Source organism: Amblyomma mixtum, chromosome 8 (genome assembly GCF_055824585.1).
Source record: "Amblyomma mixtum isolate Tamu chromosome 8, ASM5582458v1, whole genome shotgun sequence".
NCBI lineage: Eukaryota > Metazoa > Arthropoda > Arachnida > Ixodida > Ixodidae > Amblyomma > Amblyomma mixtum.
Genome location: NC_143019.1, coordinates 124,406,350 through 124,427,519, shown reverse-complemented (window position 1 = coordinate 124,427,519; position 21,170 = coordinate 124,406,350). Strand labels below are relative to the sequence as shown.

At 46.6% G+C, this 21,170-nt stretch overlaps 1 protein-coding gene across 1 annotated transcript in view; it reads left to right on the top strand.

The window, feature by feature from the left end:
• Nucleotides 1–15,416, top strand: part of LOC149334217 (protein-cysteine N-palmitoyltransferase Rasp-like) — a 47,462-nt gene extending 32,046 nt beyond the window's left edge. The window contains exons 9-12 of the mRNA XM_089555089.1: nucleotides 8,395–8,430; nucleotides 9,498–9,699; nucleotides 12,859–13,000; nucleotides 14,865–15,416. Coding sequence (XP_089411215.1) covers nucleotides 8,395–8,430; nucleotides 9,498–9,699; nucleotides 12,859–13,000; nucleotides 14,865–14,989 — 505 coding nt within the window. The 3' untranslated portion in view covers nucleotides 14,990–15,416. The remainder of the gene's footprint in view (nucleotides 1–8,394; nucleotides 8,431–9,497; nucleotides 9,700–12,858; nucleotides 13,001–14,864) is intronic.
• The last annotated feature ends 5,754 nt before the right edge of the window (nucleotides 15,417–21,170 follow it).

Sequence of the window (21,170 nt, the reverse complement as noted above, 5' to 3'; positions counted from 1 at the left end):
ATTAAACTTGTTAATTGTATGTCGTGTCCGGTCGCTGTGTTGAATGCAGCGAAAGACGCACACGGTACTTTAAGACTTCGTTTATTTAAAGCCGATGAGGGTGCGACCAGCGTCGACCGAGGCAGGAGCCGAACTGGCCGCCCGAAGAAAGGAGGGAGTGGAGAAGCGTCCACGGCAGGGAGTGGCTTCCCAGAACAGGAGGAGGGTGCGGGGGCGCACCGTGGGGGGGCATCCGGCGACAGCGTGCGACGAGGGGCAAGCGGTCGTTAGGAGGGGATGCGAGTGGTCGTTAGGAGGAGGATGCGAACTGTCGTTAGGAGGGGAATGCGAGTGGTCGTTAGGAGGGGGCGCACACACACAAAAGCAATAAGGGGACACAACACTTCCTTCCCCCTTAGAAAGTTGCCTGGTATCGTGCAGGGGGTCGGCGCTCACGCGTGGAGGCGCGCTGGCTTTGTGCGCTCGGGGGAGAAACACTTGTAGGCTGGCTGTTGTTCGCTGTGTCTCCTAGGTCTGTCCTGGGCGAAGTCTCTTCTTCCGGGAAGAGGTGCCAGGCTATGTGGGAAGATGGTGCACGTGTTCTCTCCGCTGGCGGACAGCTCTCAGACGGCGTCGTAAATCTACGCAGCTGGTTGAGATGTCGGCGTGCTACTGTGCCATGTATGTTGACGAGCCAAGAGCGCAGGCCTATGCGTCTGACAATTGTAGCTTCCTCCCAGCGTGGCTTTTTCAGAAACTGACGGGCGAGGACGCTCTGCCCCTCATTAAGCGTGCCGCAGCGCGGAATTGCTTTTTCTTCCCGGAACGTCTCTGCCTTTGGCTCGGGGAGGATGGCTGTGAGCTGGGTTCGCATTTCACGCTCGAACATCATTTTCGAGGGGGTCTCGCCTGTTGTGCTCTGAACCGTCGTGTGCTGCTTGAAGAGAAAGCGCGCAAGGCGGCGCTGCAGCGAGCCTGTCTGATCTCTTTCAAGGGCGCGTTTTAGCTCGGCTACGTAGCGCTCGGCTTGTCCGTTTGTCGCTGGGTGGTAGGGGGCCGATGTGACTGAGGAGATCCCGTTGTCGCGATAAAACTTGAGAATCTCTGCAGACACAAACGGTGTTCCGTTGTCCGACACTACCTTGCGCGGCAGGCCGAACGTTGCAAATAGTGATCGGAGGTTGTCAATGACTGCTGCCGAAGTCGTCTGTCCCATTTGCCTTATCTCAAGCCACTTTGTGTAGGCATCTACGACCACAAGGAAAGTGCAGCCCTCAATTGGTCCTGCAAAATCAATGTGCAGTGTGTGCCATGGTGTGTCTGGCTTTTCCCATTCTGGGACAGGAGCTTTCGGCGGGGCGCTCCGGCTGCTCTGGCAAGGCTTGCATTCTCGCACCACTGTTTCGATGTCGTTGTCAATGCCAGGCCACCACATGTAGCTTCTGGCACACTTTTTCATTGCAACGATGCCCCGATGTCCGGCGTGGATGAGAGACATAGCTTGTGCGCGTAGTTCTCTCGGCATCACAACTCGGGACCCAAATATGATGCAGCCGCGATGGGTGCTCAACTCTGTAGCTCGCCTGCGGTAAGCGTCGAAGTTGCCCCCTTTGAGTTTATGCACGTTGCCTTGTTGAACAGCTGTGTAAACTAGCCGGAGAGCTGCGCACTTCTGCGTAGATGCTGCAACTGTGCCTGCTGTAAGCGGAGGTTCTGGCAGTGCTTCGAACATCAGAACGTCTCCTGGTGGAAATGGTTCGTCAACAGTTGCGTCTAGTGGCAGACGGCTTAGCGCATCGGCGTTTTGATGTTTACTAACCATGTTCTGGCTCGGCGTCTGGTGTATGCCGCATATCATCACGCCTAGTGGAGAAAACCAGTTTCTCCCTAGAAGGCTTGATCCTGTGCCCTTCACAACAAGCAGAGGTAGCGTATGGGTCTGGCCGTTGTAGTTAACCTGCACGTTGGCAGAGCCCAATAGTGGCAGATTCTGTCCTGACCACGTTCGCAGGTGCGTGTCGTCTTGTTGCAGGGCGGGTGCGTCAGATGGCCATGAAGTTCGGAACGTGTCCTCACTGATCAGAGTACAGGCTGCGCCGGAGTCCACCTCGAACTTAATCAGCTGGTGATGTACGCTTACTTCTGTAAAAATCTTCGGTCGCGTGCCGAGATTCATGGTGTTCAGGTCGTACAACACAGATGGTGTTGCTGATGTTGTTCCATGGAGATCAGATAGCGGCGTATTCTCTGAGGCGTTGACGCTGTGATTAGGCTGGGAAGGTGACTTTATCTTGGCAAGTCTCCGTTTCGTAATGCATGCTCTTTCGATATGCCCTCGCTTGTGGCAAAAATTACACGTGGCTGACTGGAATCGACATCCCTGGGGGTTGTGTTGGTCGTCACACCGCCAGCAGCGTTGTGCCTTTTTGACCGATTTTACAACAACAGAAGGCTTGCGCACCTGGTTGCTTGTCTGGTGTACCGGCTCGGTGTTCCGGCGAATCCCTCTCTGCTGGTGACCGGCGCTCTCCGCTCGAACGGCGATGTCGTAAGCTTTGCTGAATGTGAGGTCCTTCTCAGCGAACAGGCGCTGCTGCAGTGACTCGTCACTCAGTCCGCACACAAATCTGTCGCGTAACATCACGTCCAAGGGAAGCATGGTGGTGTTAGCAGAAGAAGCTGCGTCTCCCTCCTGCCCGGTAGCTGTTGTCGACAGCGTTCCAAAATTGCAGCCGGCAGCGAGCTTCTTGAGCGCGGCTACGTAGGCGCTCACAGTTTCTCCTCCCAGTTGATCTCGTCGTTGGAAGCGAGCCCGGCTGTAGACCTCGGATGGCCTTGGGTCGTAGTGCTTTTGCAGCGCTTTTACGATGTCGTCGTAAGACACTGCCGCTGGTGTGCTTGGCTGAATAAGGGCGCAGACAGTATCGTAGGTCTGCTCCCCGCACAGCGTCAGCAGGTTGGCCCTCTTCAAGGCTGGGTCTGTGATGTTGTTAGCTTCAAAGTAGAACTGAAGGCGTCCAACCCACGATGACCACGATGAGCCGTTGAATTCTGGTATCTGATTGGGAAACTCTCGCGTAGCCATGGCTTGTCAATAGCGTTGCGTAGCGCGGGTCGAATCCACTTTCTCGTCGCCACTGTCGTGTCCGGTCGCTGTGTTGAATGCAGCGAAAGACGCACACGGTACTTTAAGACTTCGTTTATTTAAAGCCGATGAGGGTGCGACCAGCGTCGACCGAGGCAGGAGCCGAACTGGCCGCCCGAAGAAAGGAGGGAGTGGAGAAGCGTCCACGGCAGGGAGTGGCTTCCCAGAACAGGAGGAGGGTGCGGGGGCGCACCGTGGGGGGGCATCCGGCGACAGCGTGCGACGAGGGGCAAGCGGTCGTTAGGAGGGGATGCGAGTGGTCGTTAGGAGGAGGATGCGAACTGTCGTTAGGAGGGGAATGCGAGTGGTCGTTAGGAGGGGGCGCACACACACAAAAGCAATAAGGGGACACAACATTGTACCAATCGATCGCAAAATCAGGGCGCTATGTGAGGCGCCATACCTGATACAATTGGACAGAAAGCGAAAGGTATGACGGATAGCCGCTGAACTTGCTCGCAGGAGGCGGAGAAAGGAAGCCTAAAATGATTTACAGAGTGAATGTACTACCCACTGTCGTATGAGTATACGGCCTCTGCGCGAGCTCATCGAAAAAATTTCTGACGCTTTTGAAATCGCGAGAGCAAGAAAAAGTAGTATGCTTTAGTTACAGAAGAATCTACCAAGAAGATAGGGAAAAATAAACATGGTGAATAAGAACTCGGAATCTGTAGTAGAGCTTCTACAAGAATAAGGGGGATCTACAACAAGAAACTGTCGAATTTGTAGAAGAAAATATAACCTGCGCGGAGATGAACACCGTCTTCTCTGATATGCCAGAACGGAAAATTCACTCGCGTATTCATGATTGGCAAAACGAAACAAAACGTACAGGCCTTTTCAAATATGTGAAAATTTCTGCATTGCGAGGGTGCATACGTTTCAAAGACTCTGAAGAATACTGAGCACATCACCATGTCGTCTAGTGTTTCGCTATATTTGAAGAAAGAATTTGTGTTTTTCCTATATTTGACAAATCTCTAAATTTGTCACGAAGAAACTGTGAGCAGGTCAGGAGAACTGTATAGAGTCGAGCTCTTAGCGCTATGGCTATATAGAAGAGATATCTCATTTAAAGGCCAACTACGGGTGTGTTTTGAAATTTTTCAGTTGAAAATCACATCGCATTCATTACTCCGGTACAAAAAACTGGTTTCCAAAATACCAAGTAGAAATATTTCAACAAAACCAGCAAGCCGAAACTCTGTATCGGCCGTTCGATCACCTCGAGACACTCGCTCGAAACACGGTGCTGAAAGCTCGCAGCTCTCCCGTTGGCCACGCAATACAGACGATAGCGCCAGACTCCCCTTTAGTCAGAATCTTGCCGTAGTGGGCGGGTACTATGGCTTCCTTGCCTCTGTGGTAACGGAGGACTGTATTATGCAGGCGCGGGAGCAGGAAAGCGTACGCAGGCAGCGGTGCTATCGCAGTCCCTAAGCGTCTCGCTGTACTGTTCACCGTTTCGAAGGTTGCGAGCACAAAAACAAATGCTATCGCAGTTATTCCTGCACGTCATCACTAACCCATGGAGGAACAACCCGCTGAAGTAACCAGCGCCGCAAAGCTAGGAATAGCGCCGGGATTTTCACGCCGAAAACATACAAACTAAACTGTGCAAAGCATTAGGTATATTGAGAAAAGTACATTTTTTACCTGTCCCCAAAAACTAATGCTCTATAACACGCTTTTTGCACCTCATATCTTATATTGTCATCTTGTTTGGGGTACTGGCACCAAGAAATCACTAAATAGATTAGTTACATTACAAAAAAAATGCAGTTAGAGCCATTTCAAACTCTCCATATAATGCCCACACTTCCGACCTATTCCTTAAATACAAGATTACTAAAATTTCCACGCTTTATGAGCGCAGTTGATGGCATCTTTGAAATCTGAAATCCATAAAAATATAACAACATTACGAGCCGTTGCAAACTTGCAGATTAACATGTCATCTCGCTCCAGCCGCCACCATGAACATTGGCACGTTCCGCGATCACGTACTAGCTACGGTCTCCAGATGCTTCGAAACAGGCTGCCTAGTACACTTAACAAATATAAGCTAACGGAAGAGCAGCTGCGGGTTCTAACCAAGAAAAAATTATTCGACATTATTAACTAACCTGTACTGTAAGATTTGATTGTATTTTTTAACTAATGCACTCATTCACTGTTTTTGCACTTATCTTGTTCGTATGTTTTTTTTCCATTTGTTCCTTGTTATTCTTCCCATCATATATATTTTATGTACTTCTGAACTGCCGTGCTTGCTGCCATGTTGTCCGGGGAGACGGGGCCAGTCAAGCTGCCCTTGACGCAGCTTTTATCCCGTCACCCTCGCCACACCTCGTTAATGCCCTGTACTTGTTGTGGGAAATAAACTGAAACTGATACTGAAACTGAAAAACAGGGCCGATGCTGCACACGAAACAAGCGAGCGCGACATACGGCTCTTACAACGTATCGAGCTGCTAGAAAATTCAGGAACGATAGAGAGAGATGCTCTTACACTTTCAGTACCTTCTCGCTCTCTACAAAAGCCCCCGAATGAGAGAAGTTCCCCTGTTTAGTCGGGAAAGCAATGGCTCGCGCTTTCCATCCGGTGCCTGAAACATGAGGCGCAGCAGTTTAAATAGAAATAAAATCGATACCCGAGAGTATAAAATCTAAAATAATGAACACGAACTAAAGCTAGCGTAAAGATCAAAGCTGCAAGACGGAAACCGCATTACGATATGCCACAGGCATATAGCAGGTGGGGTTTTAACTGGGAAGGGAAATACGTTTTCCCCGTTTAAGCACGGCTGACACATTTCAAAACCGCCCACACCCCAACCCGTGATCGCGCACGCGAGGGCACGCCGACCACGGCGGGCCTTGCTCTGCGGGAACAAAGGAACGACACTCTGGCTGACACAGACAAGGCAGTTATTGCTACAACAACAATAATACCAGCTAGCAACGAAATACGCTAAGGGATCGAGGTGATCGAACTCACCAGCAGGGTTATGAGTAACTGTTCGCCCATGCTATAGGGGATACTCCGCGGGCGGGTGAGACGAGATGCGGGAGAACATTCCTCCCCACGAGGCTTCGCCCCGCTGACGAAGAGCGGAGAGCCGCGCCGACACGCCCGTACACGACTATCCCCAGCCGAAGAACCCAAGGGGCACAGCTAATCGGCCCAATACAGGAAACGTATTCGTAAAGGCCGGTCATACAAGGGGTCAGAGTGAAACCGTTCATTTGCAATATTGGTACGATTACCCGTGCTGCTTGGGAGAGAGCTCTCCCCCCGCGCGCTCGAGCATCAAGCACTCCGTGACGCTCGTGTCTCTGCGACGCTAGCGCCCTCCCTCGTAAGTTTACGAAATATTACTAGAACCAATTCCAATGGTTTCACCAGCGCTGAGTTAAGGTAACTAACTGGGGAAAGCGCATGGCGGGAAAGCAAACCACAGGGGACGAGCGGGCAAGGTCCCCACAAGTCAACAATTAAATCAACTTGCAACCATTTCAAACACAATTCAATTATGGCGCAGAAATTTAATAGAAACGGCGGCAGTAGTGAAATCGTTCAGGAGTGCCTTTACAAAATCTGGCACAGCCAAAACGTAACGGCATGCTTCGAAGCATAAATTGTATTGTCACTGAATTATACCACGGTGCTTTACACTCGCCGGTGCACTGCCCATGCACGACATTCTAGCGATATTGTTTCAGCCACAGTAAATTAAAAGCCCTAAAATCCACGCACGTGCTTACGCAGAGGTCTCATGAAACGTTATTGCACTCAAGGCGTCCACTCCTGCCGTTTTAATGGCGGTCTACAATTTAGATACAGAGGCACCAGCGTAAACATTCAGGCACTAAGGGTCCGGCGAGCAATCTAGTTGCCATCTTTTGCGTGTTTATTCAGCTTTGACTGCAGCAAGTGCTTTCCCTGACTGCTGATTATATATAGAATGTTTCACCTGACATAATCCAGGCTTTTAAGAAATGACAAGGTTCTGTAAGAAGGTCACACTATACCGCAGTTCTCTTGTTCACGACACCGTGATTGTAGTTGCCGCTGACTTGGTAATTAATTAATATAACTCAGCTAAGTTTTTAATTTTTAAATCCAGTAGAATTTTTTCAATATGAAATTTGTAGAGAAAATTATGAAATATCGATCTGAATCGTTTTCTTACAAATAACTTTCGCGTATAGTTTCGTTTTTCGAGCATAAATTAATTCCGCAAAGTTTAAACTTGTAACGGAGCTAGGCGCTCCCGCATCGGGATGCTACAAGCCTGAAACGTGCACCCACGGAACAAGCACGATTATACGAAGCCGCAATGAATGAGCGATGAGCGCAGGCGCCTCATTTTGTTGAGAGCCGCCGCGGTGGCTCAGTGGTTATGACGCTCGGCTGCTGACCCGTGGGACACGGGTTCCATCCCGGACGCGGTGGTCGAATTTCAATGGAGGAAAAATGCTAGAGGCCCGTGTGCTGTGTGATGCCAGTGCACATTAAAGAACCCCAAGCGGTCTTTATTTCCGGAGCCCTACGGCGTCCCTCATAGCCTTAGTCGCTTTGGGACATTAAACCCCATAAATCAAACCAATCAATTTGTTGTGATCACTATGCAGTTCGAGGTGCGCATCAACACCGGTGCCGTAGCAGGGCACATCATAAATAATTTCATCCACTCAAGCAAGGTGGCGCCTACGCTGCAGCATCATAATTCCAGCAAAGCGAAGCGCCCATGCTGATCTCTGAACCGTCACTGTGGCCAGGGGCCTTACATTCGTTTCGGCTGTCTAATCGGTTTGTTCCAACGGAACAAGCACGGAACAAGGTGTTTGCTCACCTAACAGTTCTTATATTTTGTGGGCTTATATTCAAGGTCGCAAAAACAAACCTATCTTAAGTCACGTGCAAGAAAGCAACTGAAATCGATAATTCTCAACTCGTTTTAAAAATTTAGATCAATAGATTTGCTCTATATTTTGTGACTGTAAAATTAGCTAATTTATTTAGGGTCACTAGCAAGCTAGGATCTCTTAAAAATGTGCTTACCTGCTCAGAACATCTGCCTATAAGCAGCCACCAGTCGAATGTCTGTAGAGCAAGTTGTCAAGTATTAGAGCTTGGTACAGGACAACTGGAACACGCTGTACATATGTTCAGTTCTGTGTTCTTGAATTCAGTTCGACATTTCTAACATCTGCGAACGCACAATCACGGCGACAAAGTAACGGTCAATCGTACTCTTTTTCAGGTATTTCGACCATGGCCTTCACCTGTGGATCAAAAAGTATGTTGTCTGTTTGCTTTAATTCAATAGTGGCAGTAAAATTACAGACCTTAGTAGTCAGTGAAGGAATGAAATATTTTTGGCAGGTGATAAAAAGATTGCGCTTTCTGAACAGAACCTTTCCGGCTTGTAATGTTTTTCTTTTTCATCTTCGTGCTCGCTTTCCAGTCCGAAAGCATTCTGCTAGTGTCGCAGCTATAGTCTCGTAATGAGAAGTGGTAGTCATGAAAAATTATTGAACAGCTGTCGTTACTATTCAAGTTAGAAATTTATACTCAGCTTTAATTATGCGTCTATTGTGAACTACACGTCCTGAATCGACCACAGAGTGAGTGAATGGTATCAGATAACATAAATTAAAGATTGAGGGAGAATGGAGGGGGGGGGGGGGGGGTCTGCGGAGGCCTGGCTGTTCCAAAAAGCAGCAGGAGTGCGCATGTGCACACTACAGGGAGTTGAACAGTAAATACACCCCGTGTAAAATATTTGGAGTTCCGGACAGGAGCTGCATAAATGCAGGTTCGAACTCTTCAGCGTATGGAGCCTACCCCAAGCTCTACTCGTTAAGCTCGAGTGACTTGAGAGTTCTCCGCTTGGCGGGACGTCTCTGCCTTGATCATACACCCTCTCTCTTAATGGTTGTAATAACACAGGATGCTTCATGCGCCCGTATTTTATACATTGCCTTACTCTCTTCACTTCTCCATTCAAGCGCTTCTTCCCTCTTCAACGTAGACAACGATATATCCCCTCTGCCTTACCAACCTGCCTTCCAATATTTTATTCGCTATTCTTTCTCGCTACCCTAGCTGGGTAAACGTTTCTCTTCGTTCTACCCTGCAGTCGTCGCTTCTACCCACGTGCTACCCACGCTTCTACCCATGATGATAGGAATGCCTTTGCGCTCGTGTATGTGTACGTGTTTCTCCCTCCGTCTTGTGTCATTCTGCGCAAATTTTTCTTGAATATGCCTTCATTAGCTTTGCTATTTTGAAATGGAGATTTTTATTTGACCACAGTTTCTCCTTTGGCATGTTCGTCAGTTCAAAATTGCTCAATCTTCGCAGGTACGTCTACCTGCCCGTCGTGGGGGCAGAGAGGACTGCCATGCGGAGGTTGATGGCAATCGCTATGTCTTTCGGATGCGTCTGGGTCTGGCACAGCATGACCACCGCCGTCACTTTTTGGGCGGCGCTGAGCTTCGCTGGCATCGCACTCGAGGTGGTGCTAGAACAAATCAAAAGACTCGACTGCTGCAAGAGATTTGATGTACGTAAGCTGGTGCTTGTGGAAACATTCCAAAAGAGTACACTTGTAATGCCAGTGCGTTAAGGAATGAATGTATATAAATCAATGGCTGACATTTTCTTCCGAGAGTGTAACGTCTTCTACAGCCGATTTCGCCGCATTAATTTGACGTGAAACTGCAAAAGACATTGCTTACGTAAGCCATTCTGTTTTGGTAACAAAACATCCCACCCATCAGCGGTCGCATGTGATGGACGAGTCAGCGCCTGTGCTATTTAGTCTCAATGAATGCTGTGGTCCTTTCGAATATTTTTTTTCTAAGGTTGTTGGGATCCATTAAGGTATTCGAGCCCGTGCTCAAAAGTTTCGATCTAAGAAATGGTTCTTGATCTACTACTTACACTGTGGGCATGTTACTGCCGGCGAAGATGTAGCCAACCAGCCAGAGCGACTCGAAATGCCATTTCAGCTTGGCACTCCACGCCTTTTTTGTTTTAAGAAAATCGCGCAGTTATCATAGTAGCAGTCGTTGTAGTAGTAGTGATGGTGGTCGTAGTAGTAGTGGCGGTGGTGTTCGTAGTACTGTAGTAATGATGGTAGTAGGTTGCTTTATGATTGGTTTATGAGACTTTAACGTCCCAAAGCAACTCAGGTTATGAGGGACGCCTTAGTGAAGGGCTCCGGAAATTTCAACCACTTGGGGTTTTTTAACGTGCACTGACATCGTACAGTACACTAGGGGTCTGGAATTTAGCCTCCATAGAAATCCGAGCGCCACGGCCGGGATTGAACTCGCGTCTTTCGGGTCAGCAGCCGAGCGCCACAACCACTAAGCCACCGCAGCGGCTAATGGTGGCAGTAGGAGCAGTAGTAGTAGTAGTAGTGGTGGTAGTAGTAGCAGTAGTAGTAGTAGTGGTGGTGGTCGTCGTAGTAGCACTAGCAGTAGTAGTAGTAGTAGTAGTAGTGGTGGTGGTGGTCGTAGCACTTGGTCGTAGTACCAGTCGTAGTAGGAGTAGCGATCGTAGTAGCAATAGTAGTACTAGTAGTAGGGGTCGTAGTAGCAGTATTAGTAGTAGTGGTGGTAGTAGTAGCAGTGGCAGTAGTGGTGGTGGTCGTCGTGGTCATGGTGGTGGTGGTAGTAGTAGTAGTTGCAGCAGCAGCAGCACCTGTGTTTGTTTTATCACAAGAAATCTAGGAAGACGGTTACCACCTGCAGCGCGAATACAGTCGACAGCCTACTGGGCAGCTGTACAAAACGGGTTCTCCCTGAACTTCGTATTGAAGGCCGCGGTCGTAGTAGCAGTAGTAGTAGTAGTGGTGGCGTTCGTCGTCGTCGTCGTAGTAGTAGTAGTAGTAGTAGTAGTAGTAGTAGTAGTAGTAGTAGTAGTAGTAGTAGTAGTAGTAGTAGTAGTAGTAGTAGTAGTAGTAGTAGTGGTGGTGGTCGTAGTAGTAGTAGTACCAGTAGCAGTGGTGGTGGTGGTGGTAGTAGTATCAGTAGCAGTGGCAGTAGTAGTGATGGTCACGGTCATAGTAGCAGTAGTAGTACTGTTGGTCGTAATAGCAGTACTAGCAGTAGTTGTAGTAGTAGTAGCAGCAGCAGCAGTTGTAGTAGTAGTGGTGGCGGTGGTCGTAGTAGCAGTAGTAGTAGCAGTAGCAGTATTAGTGGTGGCGGCCGTGGTCGCGGTCGTAGTAGTAGTAGTGGTGGTGGTGGTGGTGGTCGTGGTGGTAATGACATTAGTAATAGTGGTGGTGGTCGTGATAGCAGTACTAGTAGCATTGGTGGTGGTCGTCGTAGTATTGGCATTATAGTAGTTGTAGTAATAGTAGTAGTAGTAGTAGTAGTAGTGGTGGTATTGGTAGCAGTAGTAGTAGTAGTAGTATTAGTAGTAGTAGTAGTAGTAGTAGTAGTAGTAGTAGTAGTAGTAGTAGTAGTAGTAGTATAGTAGTAGCAGCAGCAGCTGTATTTGTTTTATTAGCAGAAATATATGAAGACGGTTACCACCTGCAGCGCAAACATAGGCGACAGCCTACCGGGCAACTGTACAAGACGGGTTCTCACTCAATTTCGCAGTGAAGGGCTTTGTACCTACTTCTTCTGCTTGCCTTTGACACCGTCTCAGCTCCACATCGGTGGCACGCACTGAAACCTTTCTAGTAGGCAGGGAAGTATGGAAAGGCACAAAAAAGCAGGCAGCGAGCTGCTATCGAAGCTATTTTAACATCTGTCTAATGTGGCCACTCGGGCGTGTTGGTACGTGTCTTGGCGACTGGAGCACAAATAAGAACAGCACGGGGATAGTCAACCACGGGCTTCGTCTTGGATTATTTGTCCTTTTTTGTTTTTAGCCTGCGTTGTTTGTCTTCAAGTAGTGCGCGGATTCTGCCGCCATACACAAAAGTTCTCGGAGGAGTGATCAATTTTTAAACTTCGACTAAATATTTCGTCTTTATCACTGTCATTACTCTCATGGGCACGGTTAAGAATATCAAGAACAACAGTCTTCCTCAATAGGCTTAATATCCCACTCCTCATCCAGCCACATTCTTACTATCCGTGCCGATTTGTGAACCCTATTTAATATCTCTATTTCACCTTCCGTTACCTGTTTATCGCCTTGATACCCAATAATGCAATAGGCCGCCGTTCAGACGCTTCATTCCTTTATTTCCAGCTTTTCTGTCTTTGAGTAACATTTCTTGGCAATGCCTGTAACACTTTTTCCAGAACCACGGCCCCACAACTGTGCAGTTTTTGGCCTCAAACTAAGTTTCAAAATAAACACTAGTTACCGCCTCAATAATGAGAACCAAATTCCTTTTATGCATCTTCTTCGATGGACATCCTCAAGCTGTGATTCATTGCTTTGGGTGCCCCTAAATGCTCATCGATCGACTACAATTTTCAATAACATTTTCCTATGTCGTTCACATTCATACTCACTGCTGTTTCGAAAGTTCGCTTACATCTAACACCTTGCTAGCGGCGCAAACTTTATTTTTCGCTAGGCTGTTTCTAGAACCTCACTTGAGATTTTTCTCAACAATGTCACTAACACTTCTTGTTGATGTCCCCACTGGTCCGTTCTAATTTACATGCTTATCGAAGCATCACCGATTAATTGAGCATCCTGTGTTGTTATCCTACATGCCATTGCCTTAACAAATCGCTCATTCTCGTAGGTCAAGTATCTGAACCCCGGCTTGGCCAGATTTCTCAAGGCCGTCATTGGATCACCCCACTACCTGCTCACCATATTCGCCTGCATGTTCTACCTCACCAACATGGAGATAACCACAATATTCTTCAAAAGAGCCATCCTGGGTAAGATACGTTTTAATTTCTTAAAAAAGAAAGTTTGTATACTGAACGAGAAAGCTTGGGTGAGCAAGGCTTAATGTGAGCATCACTTGTGTTCCTAAATTGTTGTGTACGTCAAGAGAAAGCCTTCCGTCGATGCTTGTTTTCTTGCTGGCGATTGATTTTTGGCGCTTTTATTAAAATTAGCACACACTTCCTTAATAGAGCGAAAGCTGCATTGGCTTTGTGCAAGGCATTTAGGGGGTACAACGGCAGTCGTAACGCGTTACGCATTATGCATTACCCGTAACGCTTTTTAGGTTGAGGTGTCCACCGTGAAGCGAGAGTTACTGCGCCGTTCGTTTGCTCACAATTAACCAGCGGCTCTCACTCCGGCCGTTTACTCTCTCCAGTTAACGGGAAAGAGTGAAAGCACACCGGTGCATTTGATCCACCACGGTGGGCGGAGACCAAAAACACTGTGTGGTTGAAAAAATTTATTTGACATTCACAAAGGGAAAGAGCAGTAACGAGACGCAAGAACCACGAAAGTACAGAACATTAAACAGTTTACACATGAGGCCTGAGAACACGAAAACATCACACCAGTAAAACACAGAATATGTCGCTATTTACATGCTAGTCGCTAGTCATAAAAATTATATACAAAAAGCCCAATGAAGACAGCAGTGATAAGCATGAAAGTATATGCAGTGCATAGTAGGAATGAATACATATACAGTGATTGACATCAAAAAATCGTAATAATCAATAATACACGGTAATTGCGACCTGGATGCACGAATCAGGCCGGTCGCAAAACGTCCCTTACGCGCCCGTCCGAAACGATCACGGAAGGGCAGGACCGCTGCCGATGGTACCCTACCTCTCCAAGCAAAAGCATCTCTTCTGAAAGGAAGCTTAAGAGACCCCATGAAGGCGCCCCATGAGCGGAAAAAGTGCAGGGCGACTGCGTTCCGACGCAACGGCCTCACAACCTCACAGAAGAATAATTCTTCCAGTCTGGTAATTGCCAGGAACATCGCAGCTATCAAAACACTATAGAACAGATGCTAAAGATGGACCTATGATTTCCCAGAACGTCAAGTAAAATTCGACCGGCAGACCATCTGCGCCAGGCGCTGATCCCCGTTTCATTGCATTCAGGGCAGTCTTCACTTCCTTCAAAGTCGGAGGGGAGCAAAGCGAGGCATGTAACGTCAGGAGTAACTTGGGGCAGCGCGGTCAACAAAGACAGAGAGAAATGAACTTTTTTTTTGAATGAGAGGAAAAGCTGGAGGGCTCGGCGCGCTCAACAAGAAATGTGCTACAGCAGCCGCTTCATCTGCAGCGATTGCTAATTGCGCCATAGCCTCAAAATGCGCCAGAAACCGACCACAATCTCGAATCTCGAATCGAAGGAAAAAACCTGAACGCTTTTCTCACATTTTTTTAATTTTGTTTTACTGTGGTTTGCTTAGTTGTACGTAGGCATTTCGTGCAGCACTGGTTTTGTTGACAGGCTTTGTGTTGCAGCGTCTCTTGTTTAGCGTGTATTATAAATGTCCTTTTCTGGATGCCACGCTTGCAATGTTCTTTCAATCTGTCTGAGCGTTATCTTTGAGATCCGTGAGAAGAGTATGTCAATGTGTGCCACTTATTCTCATAGAATGTTTTGGGAAAAAGTGTGTTCATTATGTGAACATATCCGGTACCACATATTTTGTTGTCATAATACCTGTAGACTTTCCTGTCCTCTCTTCGGTCTCTCACTCTCTTACATTGTGACAGCTTTGCTGATACAAGTAATAACTGAGCTTGATGGCTCGAAATTTTTAGAACGCAGCGTTTTCTAAAGAGCCTCTTGTTTTTGTCTTTTCGTCATCAGGTTTTCCCATGCCGCTGATTCCTCTGCTGGTCTCCCTGTACTTCGGTGCTTATGCCTCGCAAGATGTCATGGAGTGGGAGTCATCAGCTGCTGAAAAAAGCAGAGAGCCGAAGCGAGCTAGCTAGCACGAAGTGTATTCTGTGCCACCAAAGGCGTGCGATGTGTACATTCATACAAAGTACTTCTGACTCCAATATGAGGACATAACTTACCTGTATAGAAAATTAAGCAAGTGAAGATTTAAAACACATCACGCATATTCATAGTATATCTGGGCAGTTAAGTGTGTAAATGTAATGCCTTTTTTTTATAGTTACTATCGTTAAGTACTGGCGACAAAAGAATTTAAAAAACGAATGAGGAACACGAAGCGAAGAAGGAGGGCTTTCGCTGTGGGGTGGTCAACATGCGACTAGCAGTGCAGCGTGGGGCTAGAAGTTACATGTTTACACGTCGCGCCAATAAAGCTCCCTGAAGACATTTCATTTGCCAAATGAATTCGACATGTTCGGGCTGGCCATGACTTGCTTTTCTCTCTACTAAATGGCATTGGAAAGCCGATGTAGAGGACGATGCAACTGCCTGTGAAGCGCATTGGGCTAAATATTTGTGAAAATAAAAGCGCTGAGGGAAGCAAAAAGTCTAGACGCTTTCTTTCGCTGAGGTCACAAATGTGCTTTAGTAGAAAACATAAGACAGCTGATATGATCTGCGAGTAGTGGACATCGGGACGGCTAGAATTTTTGTGCCGTGCGCGAGTTAAGCTCACTGTGAGTGGAAAACACAGTGAGTAGTAGTGTACATATATTTCAAACAGGAAGACATGGACAATGATAGCGTAAAAGATGTGGAGATAAGGTAAAACTCCTCAAAGTTAGAGTATATATTCTGCTGAAGATCCCAAATTAGGTACGCCTGCAGCCATGTATGCAAGAACAAAGGCACCGTGAGCGTAATACCGGGTGGACTGGAGGTGTCCTCATTTTGGACACTTCCAGTAGGCAAACAGAACGCGTGTATACTGGGGTATGACAACCGTTTTTAGTCCTGTAGACTGTGTCTCGAAGTTTTCTGCTTCTTTTAGGCCTATGTGGACCGCCCATAAAGCGAAGAGAATTAAATATCATTTATTAGCTGTTAGAATTACAGTCGCTTTACTTTCTTGCACAACAAATTTCGACATTGAACGCAGAAAAATCATTTTCGCGCGAGATTGCTGCCGCTGGAAGAAATCAAAGTTTGGAGCAATGTGTCTGGGTGATCACCGAGATGTCAACTCGTCGCATCCAAATATTGCAGGGCAGCTTACTGACGAGTTTTAAGAAGTGCCGTCCGCATCAGAACCACATGCAGCCGAAGAAGGACTTCTTGAAGGACTAAAGTTTCAGGATGTGACCAACGTGTAAACAATAAAAATGAGACCAGGCAATGAGGAAATACCTACAAAACACGATGTTTTTACGTTTGCATCCAGCATCCTCCCAGACTCCGTGATAGAGGCTACATGAAACTTCAACTTTTAGGCAATATATACCGAATCCACGACGCTGATTGAAGTGCTAGCAGTACGGCCACAGTACTCAGAGCTGCTGGAAGGAACTAAAATGATCAAAGCGTGCTTCCCATGAGCATGACTCGGAGAACTTTGGAGTTCAACCACAACTGTGTGTCAGTTCTGAAGGCAGCCATCCTGTGTACTCACGCCTATGCCCAGTTTGGATACAAGAGAAGGAGATGGTTACAGTCAAAGTAAGAGAAAACATAACCTTCAAGTAACCACGGTAACGAGTTTGGTTGATGCACAAACCTGGCTACTCCGTTGTGGTGCAAAAGGGCGCAGCATCACAACGGCCTTCGGGGCCTGCCCAGGCCACACATAATCAGGCTGGAACAGGGCCACCCGTGTGCCAGCAGCTAGCTCTGCGCCACCACCCACAGCCTGCGCGGACCACCAGGTTAGCGGACCCCAAAGCCTCTCCCCACGCGGCGAGTGCAAGCAGAAACATACCCGCGCGTTGTGCACGGACGTGCAGCAATTCGAGGATGCGATGGACACAAGCAAAGGCAGTCCTGTGCCGTCGACGTCGGATGAACGGCGCGGCTCGGCACAGGAGAGAAGCCCCGAGTCACGTGGCCTGTGAACAAAACCTAGTTCTTTCACTCCACTAAATAATGCAAGATGCCTTTCATACACTAGAATTGCAGGGGATTTGTAAACAACCTAAATGGCATAAAAGACATACTAGCCACACTCCCACCTGTGGCCTTGTGCTTACAATAGAAAAACTTAGGTTCTAAACACAGACTAGGCAAGCAGACTCTCAGGTGGCGTTGCCATCATAGTTAGGAATGTAATTGCAGCTCGAGAATGTTGTTTAAAAGAAGACGAAGCTGGCAGTGGCGCGGGACGGAGCGCTCGCGCTAGGCCAGCGGCCACTAAATCACCTCTTGTCCATCGTTCATCACGCCTCATTCTTAGGCTGGCCGCCACGTAACAATATAAGTTTAAAACATGATTAGAAGCCGTGGCGGCCACCCTACACAGATTGAAAACAATTACGGTGTGTTGCGTATATCAAGAGCCACATCTTACAGTAACCATCCTTCAAATAGATCTTTTAGAGCAGCTACCAGAGCCGTTTTTGAAAGTCGGAGATCTTAACGTGCACTCATCTTTTGTGGAAGTGACAAAACCGACACGTGAGGACAAGTTATTGAGGTTCTTATATTGTGTAATAACCTGTGTCTACTAAACAGCAGAAAACCAATGTATTGCTCCCCTAGCTCAGGAAGAATTACCTGTGCAGATTTCTCTTTTAGTTCGTCCTCAATTTTTAAACATTCAAAATGGGATGTCTTAGACAACCCATATGGAAGCGATCATCTACCTGCACTCATCAGCGTAACATCTTCACCGGAAGTCTTAGCATATTCACCAACAAAACAACGATTTTGGAAGCTTCACCCATATGAAAATGGGTTATGTCTTTCTGGTTCCGCCTTAATGTTTTCCTTTTGAGCACAAGGAACTCAACAGAAACCCAATAGCTGCTGCCTTTTAGCGTCAGTCTAAAACCCTATGTTCAGTTGACATTTCACACCCTTTTTTATTGTCTTGAAAAATCTAAGAAATTTCTTTCGAGCTGCTAATGTTAGAACACGGCGTGAAAAGTCAACAGAAAGTCCGGTGTGTTTTCTCCATCATATATGGCCATTCATAGTGATCGCACTATGTGTTTCAGCTTGCAACACGTGAAACCGGAGCAGTTCATTACGGAAAGAAAATATTAGCAGCGAATATTGCATGCAATGCATGTGCATCACTATTACTGCTTGGTGATTTCTGGATAATAGACGTACATAATTAAGAAAGTATATATCCCCTCAAAATATATTTTCAAAATAGTTGTGGGAATGCCGCATGCTCTTGCATTTATACAATGCAGGCAGGTGACTTGCAATAACTGAAATCGTGCTTTGGTTTGGTTTATGGGGTTTAACGTCCCAAAGCGACTAAGGCTATGAGAGACGCCGTAGTGGAGGGCTCCGGAAATTTCGACCACCTGGGATTCTTTAACGTGCACTGGCATCGCACAGTACACGGGCCTTTAGAATTTCTCCTCCATGGAAATTCAACCGCCGCGGCCGGGATCGAAACCGCGTCTTTCGGGTCAGCAGCCGAGCACCATAACCACTGAGCCACCGCGGCGGCAAACGGTGTTTTGCGTTCGAAACTAAGAACTAATGCTTTGTCCAATGGGGATTTGCACTTTCATTTGCACGTGTGTCTACAGAGTAATCACTGAAAAGGAAACGAATGATCTTACCTGCGAGAAGAAAAGCAGATCTAAAATGTTAACAATCAAACTTTACCCTTCATGTAACAAGACCATAACAAACGAAACTAAACAAAACTGAACAATACAGCAGCATAATTCAGGACTAGTTAGGCTTCCTTTAACACGTCATTCAGCTAATTGTACTTGTACACTGCTAATGTTAAACAGTGATATCTCTTACAAACAAACTATGGCAAACATGGAGTTAAGGGACACTGTCCGCTGTGGACAGAACTGAGAACGCCACCAGCATCGTGCTTGACGAAATGTAAACTACATAAGCAGAAAGATGACACTGCTCACTTTACAGTAGAAAAATTATTGCAGAACAACTTTTTCAAGTCGATATTATCAGAGTTAACTGCACTGAAAAACAAGAGCGTCCTTAGTGACCTTCACTTGTCTTTGTGAAATGGAACCCTATTTCAGGAAATATGTTTTAACCAACGCTCATTAATTTCACGTGGCTAATACAGCGCACTAATGCTTAGATTAGGCTTCTGCTCTCCCTACTTACCTTTATTCTACACTGTACTACGTCACTGGTACGTATGCGACTTCTCTGCTGCAGCCGAATGAGAAAGCTCGCAGCGTCTGCAATCCGAAAGTATCTCGTGGCTGTGTCGTCTGCAAATCGTCTTTGCCGGGCCCAGCTTCGTCCACAATAAGCGAGGAATTTTTCGCTTCATATTGTATATACGTTCTCCACGCTGTCCGCATTCCCCAGCATTCCGTTCACGGGCTTACTTTTCTTTCTTCGGTTGCTGTCGCCCGCCTGAGGCCAGTTTAAAGGAGTATAGTCACCTAACTTTTGGGTGCGTGTTTTCTTCATTGTAATGAGGCGTAAGGCATTATTATACACGGATTACCATGTGGTATCCTCTTGCGACGGCTAAATAACTTATTTCTTTCTCGTGCTGTTTTGGTTTCGGTTTCAACAAGCGAACAAAGGCTGTGACGTCAGAGGTAATAGGTCACGTGAGGTATAAAAACTGCAATATAATCAGTTATTCTACATACTTTGCATTTCCGGCTCTTGAGGAAGGCTGGCTTCAGCAGGGTAGTGAATTAAAACGATGAAGCAGCGATTATTTTCCAGCTTTTTTCATGCCTCACGTGACCTAAAACATCTCTTTGACGTCACAAGCCATCGTTTGGCTGTTCAAACCAAAACTTAAACAACATGACAGAAAAAATTCGATTTTAAATACTTAGTGATCGTAGCCGAATACCACATGGTGATTCCTGCATACTAGTGTCTTGCGCATGATTATATAGAAGAAAACGTGCGACCAAAATGAGATGTCTATGCACCTTTAAATAATCCTCGCCGCCATGTCCCTGGCTAGTTGTCATCATGGACTGTTATCATCGAACAAGTTTTAGTGAGGGAAACTGGGTTACATGATGTAATATTACGATTCTCGGAGCAGTGTTTCCCTACAGCCTGCCTCGTCGAAATCCGAGGCGCTTCTTCTCAACTTGGTACCCGTAACTAAAGAGCCCAACTCGATCCCAGGTCCTTCGCTATGGTGGATAGACCATACCTTCGCTTTTCGTCCTCCTTACGTCTTCCTTCTCCCCTTCTTAGATCGCGTAATTTCCCCTTGCTGGCTCTAGGAGTGCGAAGGTAGTAGGGGATGGACGTATGCGCCAGCACCACCCAGTCAAAAAAGAATGAAAATCTCAATTGGAACCGATTGCACATTCCAAATGGTTCCATTTGCTTCCCGTTGTTTTTTTAGCCACCCGACCAATTGGACCGATTAAGTCTTCGGCAGTTGTTGCATTGAGAAAATATTCACAAAATCTCTAAAATACAAAATGTGAGAAATATTTCTACGACTTAAAATATTATTAATATGCCAAACGAAAACTGTAATGCACCCAAGGAAAACTGATTTGTTAGGACTGCAAGGAGAACTCTATCTGCCTGGTGCCAATCAACATTTTTACAAGTGAATATCACATGCTTTTATGGAAATCAAGGCCAATAGACACGCATACATCATACACAATAAATACGACACAAACACTAATAGCATACATAACCTCAATATGAACATCCAGAGAACACACTTCCGCTCCATTTATGTACCCATTTATTAGACTCATGCATGAGGCCAATGACTCTTGCCCACTGAACGTAATTATTTAATTTCGACCGCAGTGACAGTGCAAATGATGAATACAATTTTTCAAAGCTTAAGCTAGCTGACAGCTATCATAAGAGCCATAAATCTGCTGTGTTTGGCGAATATGCAAATGCTCACACGGATACACGGCTGCAGTTGAACAGATCAATTGGATGCAAGTGGTAAAACAAACTGGGCTCACCAGTTGGCAACTCGATTAATCCAAAAGGTTAGTCCATTAAGACTATCCGTATCCCAGGTAGCGCCAAAACATTAGAACGATGTTACATTACATTTATGTTTTGGTGAAACATTGTTAGAATGTTGTTAAG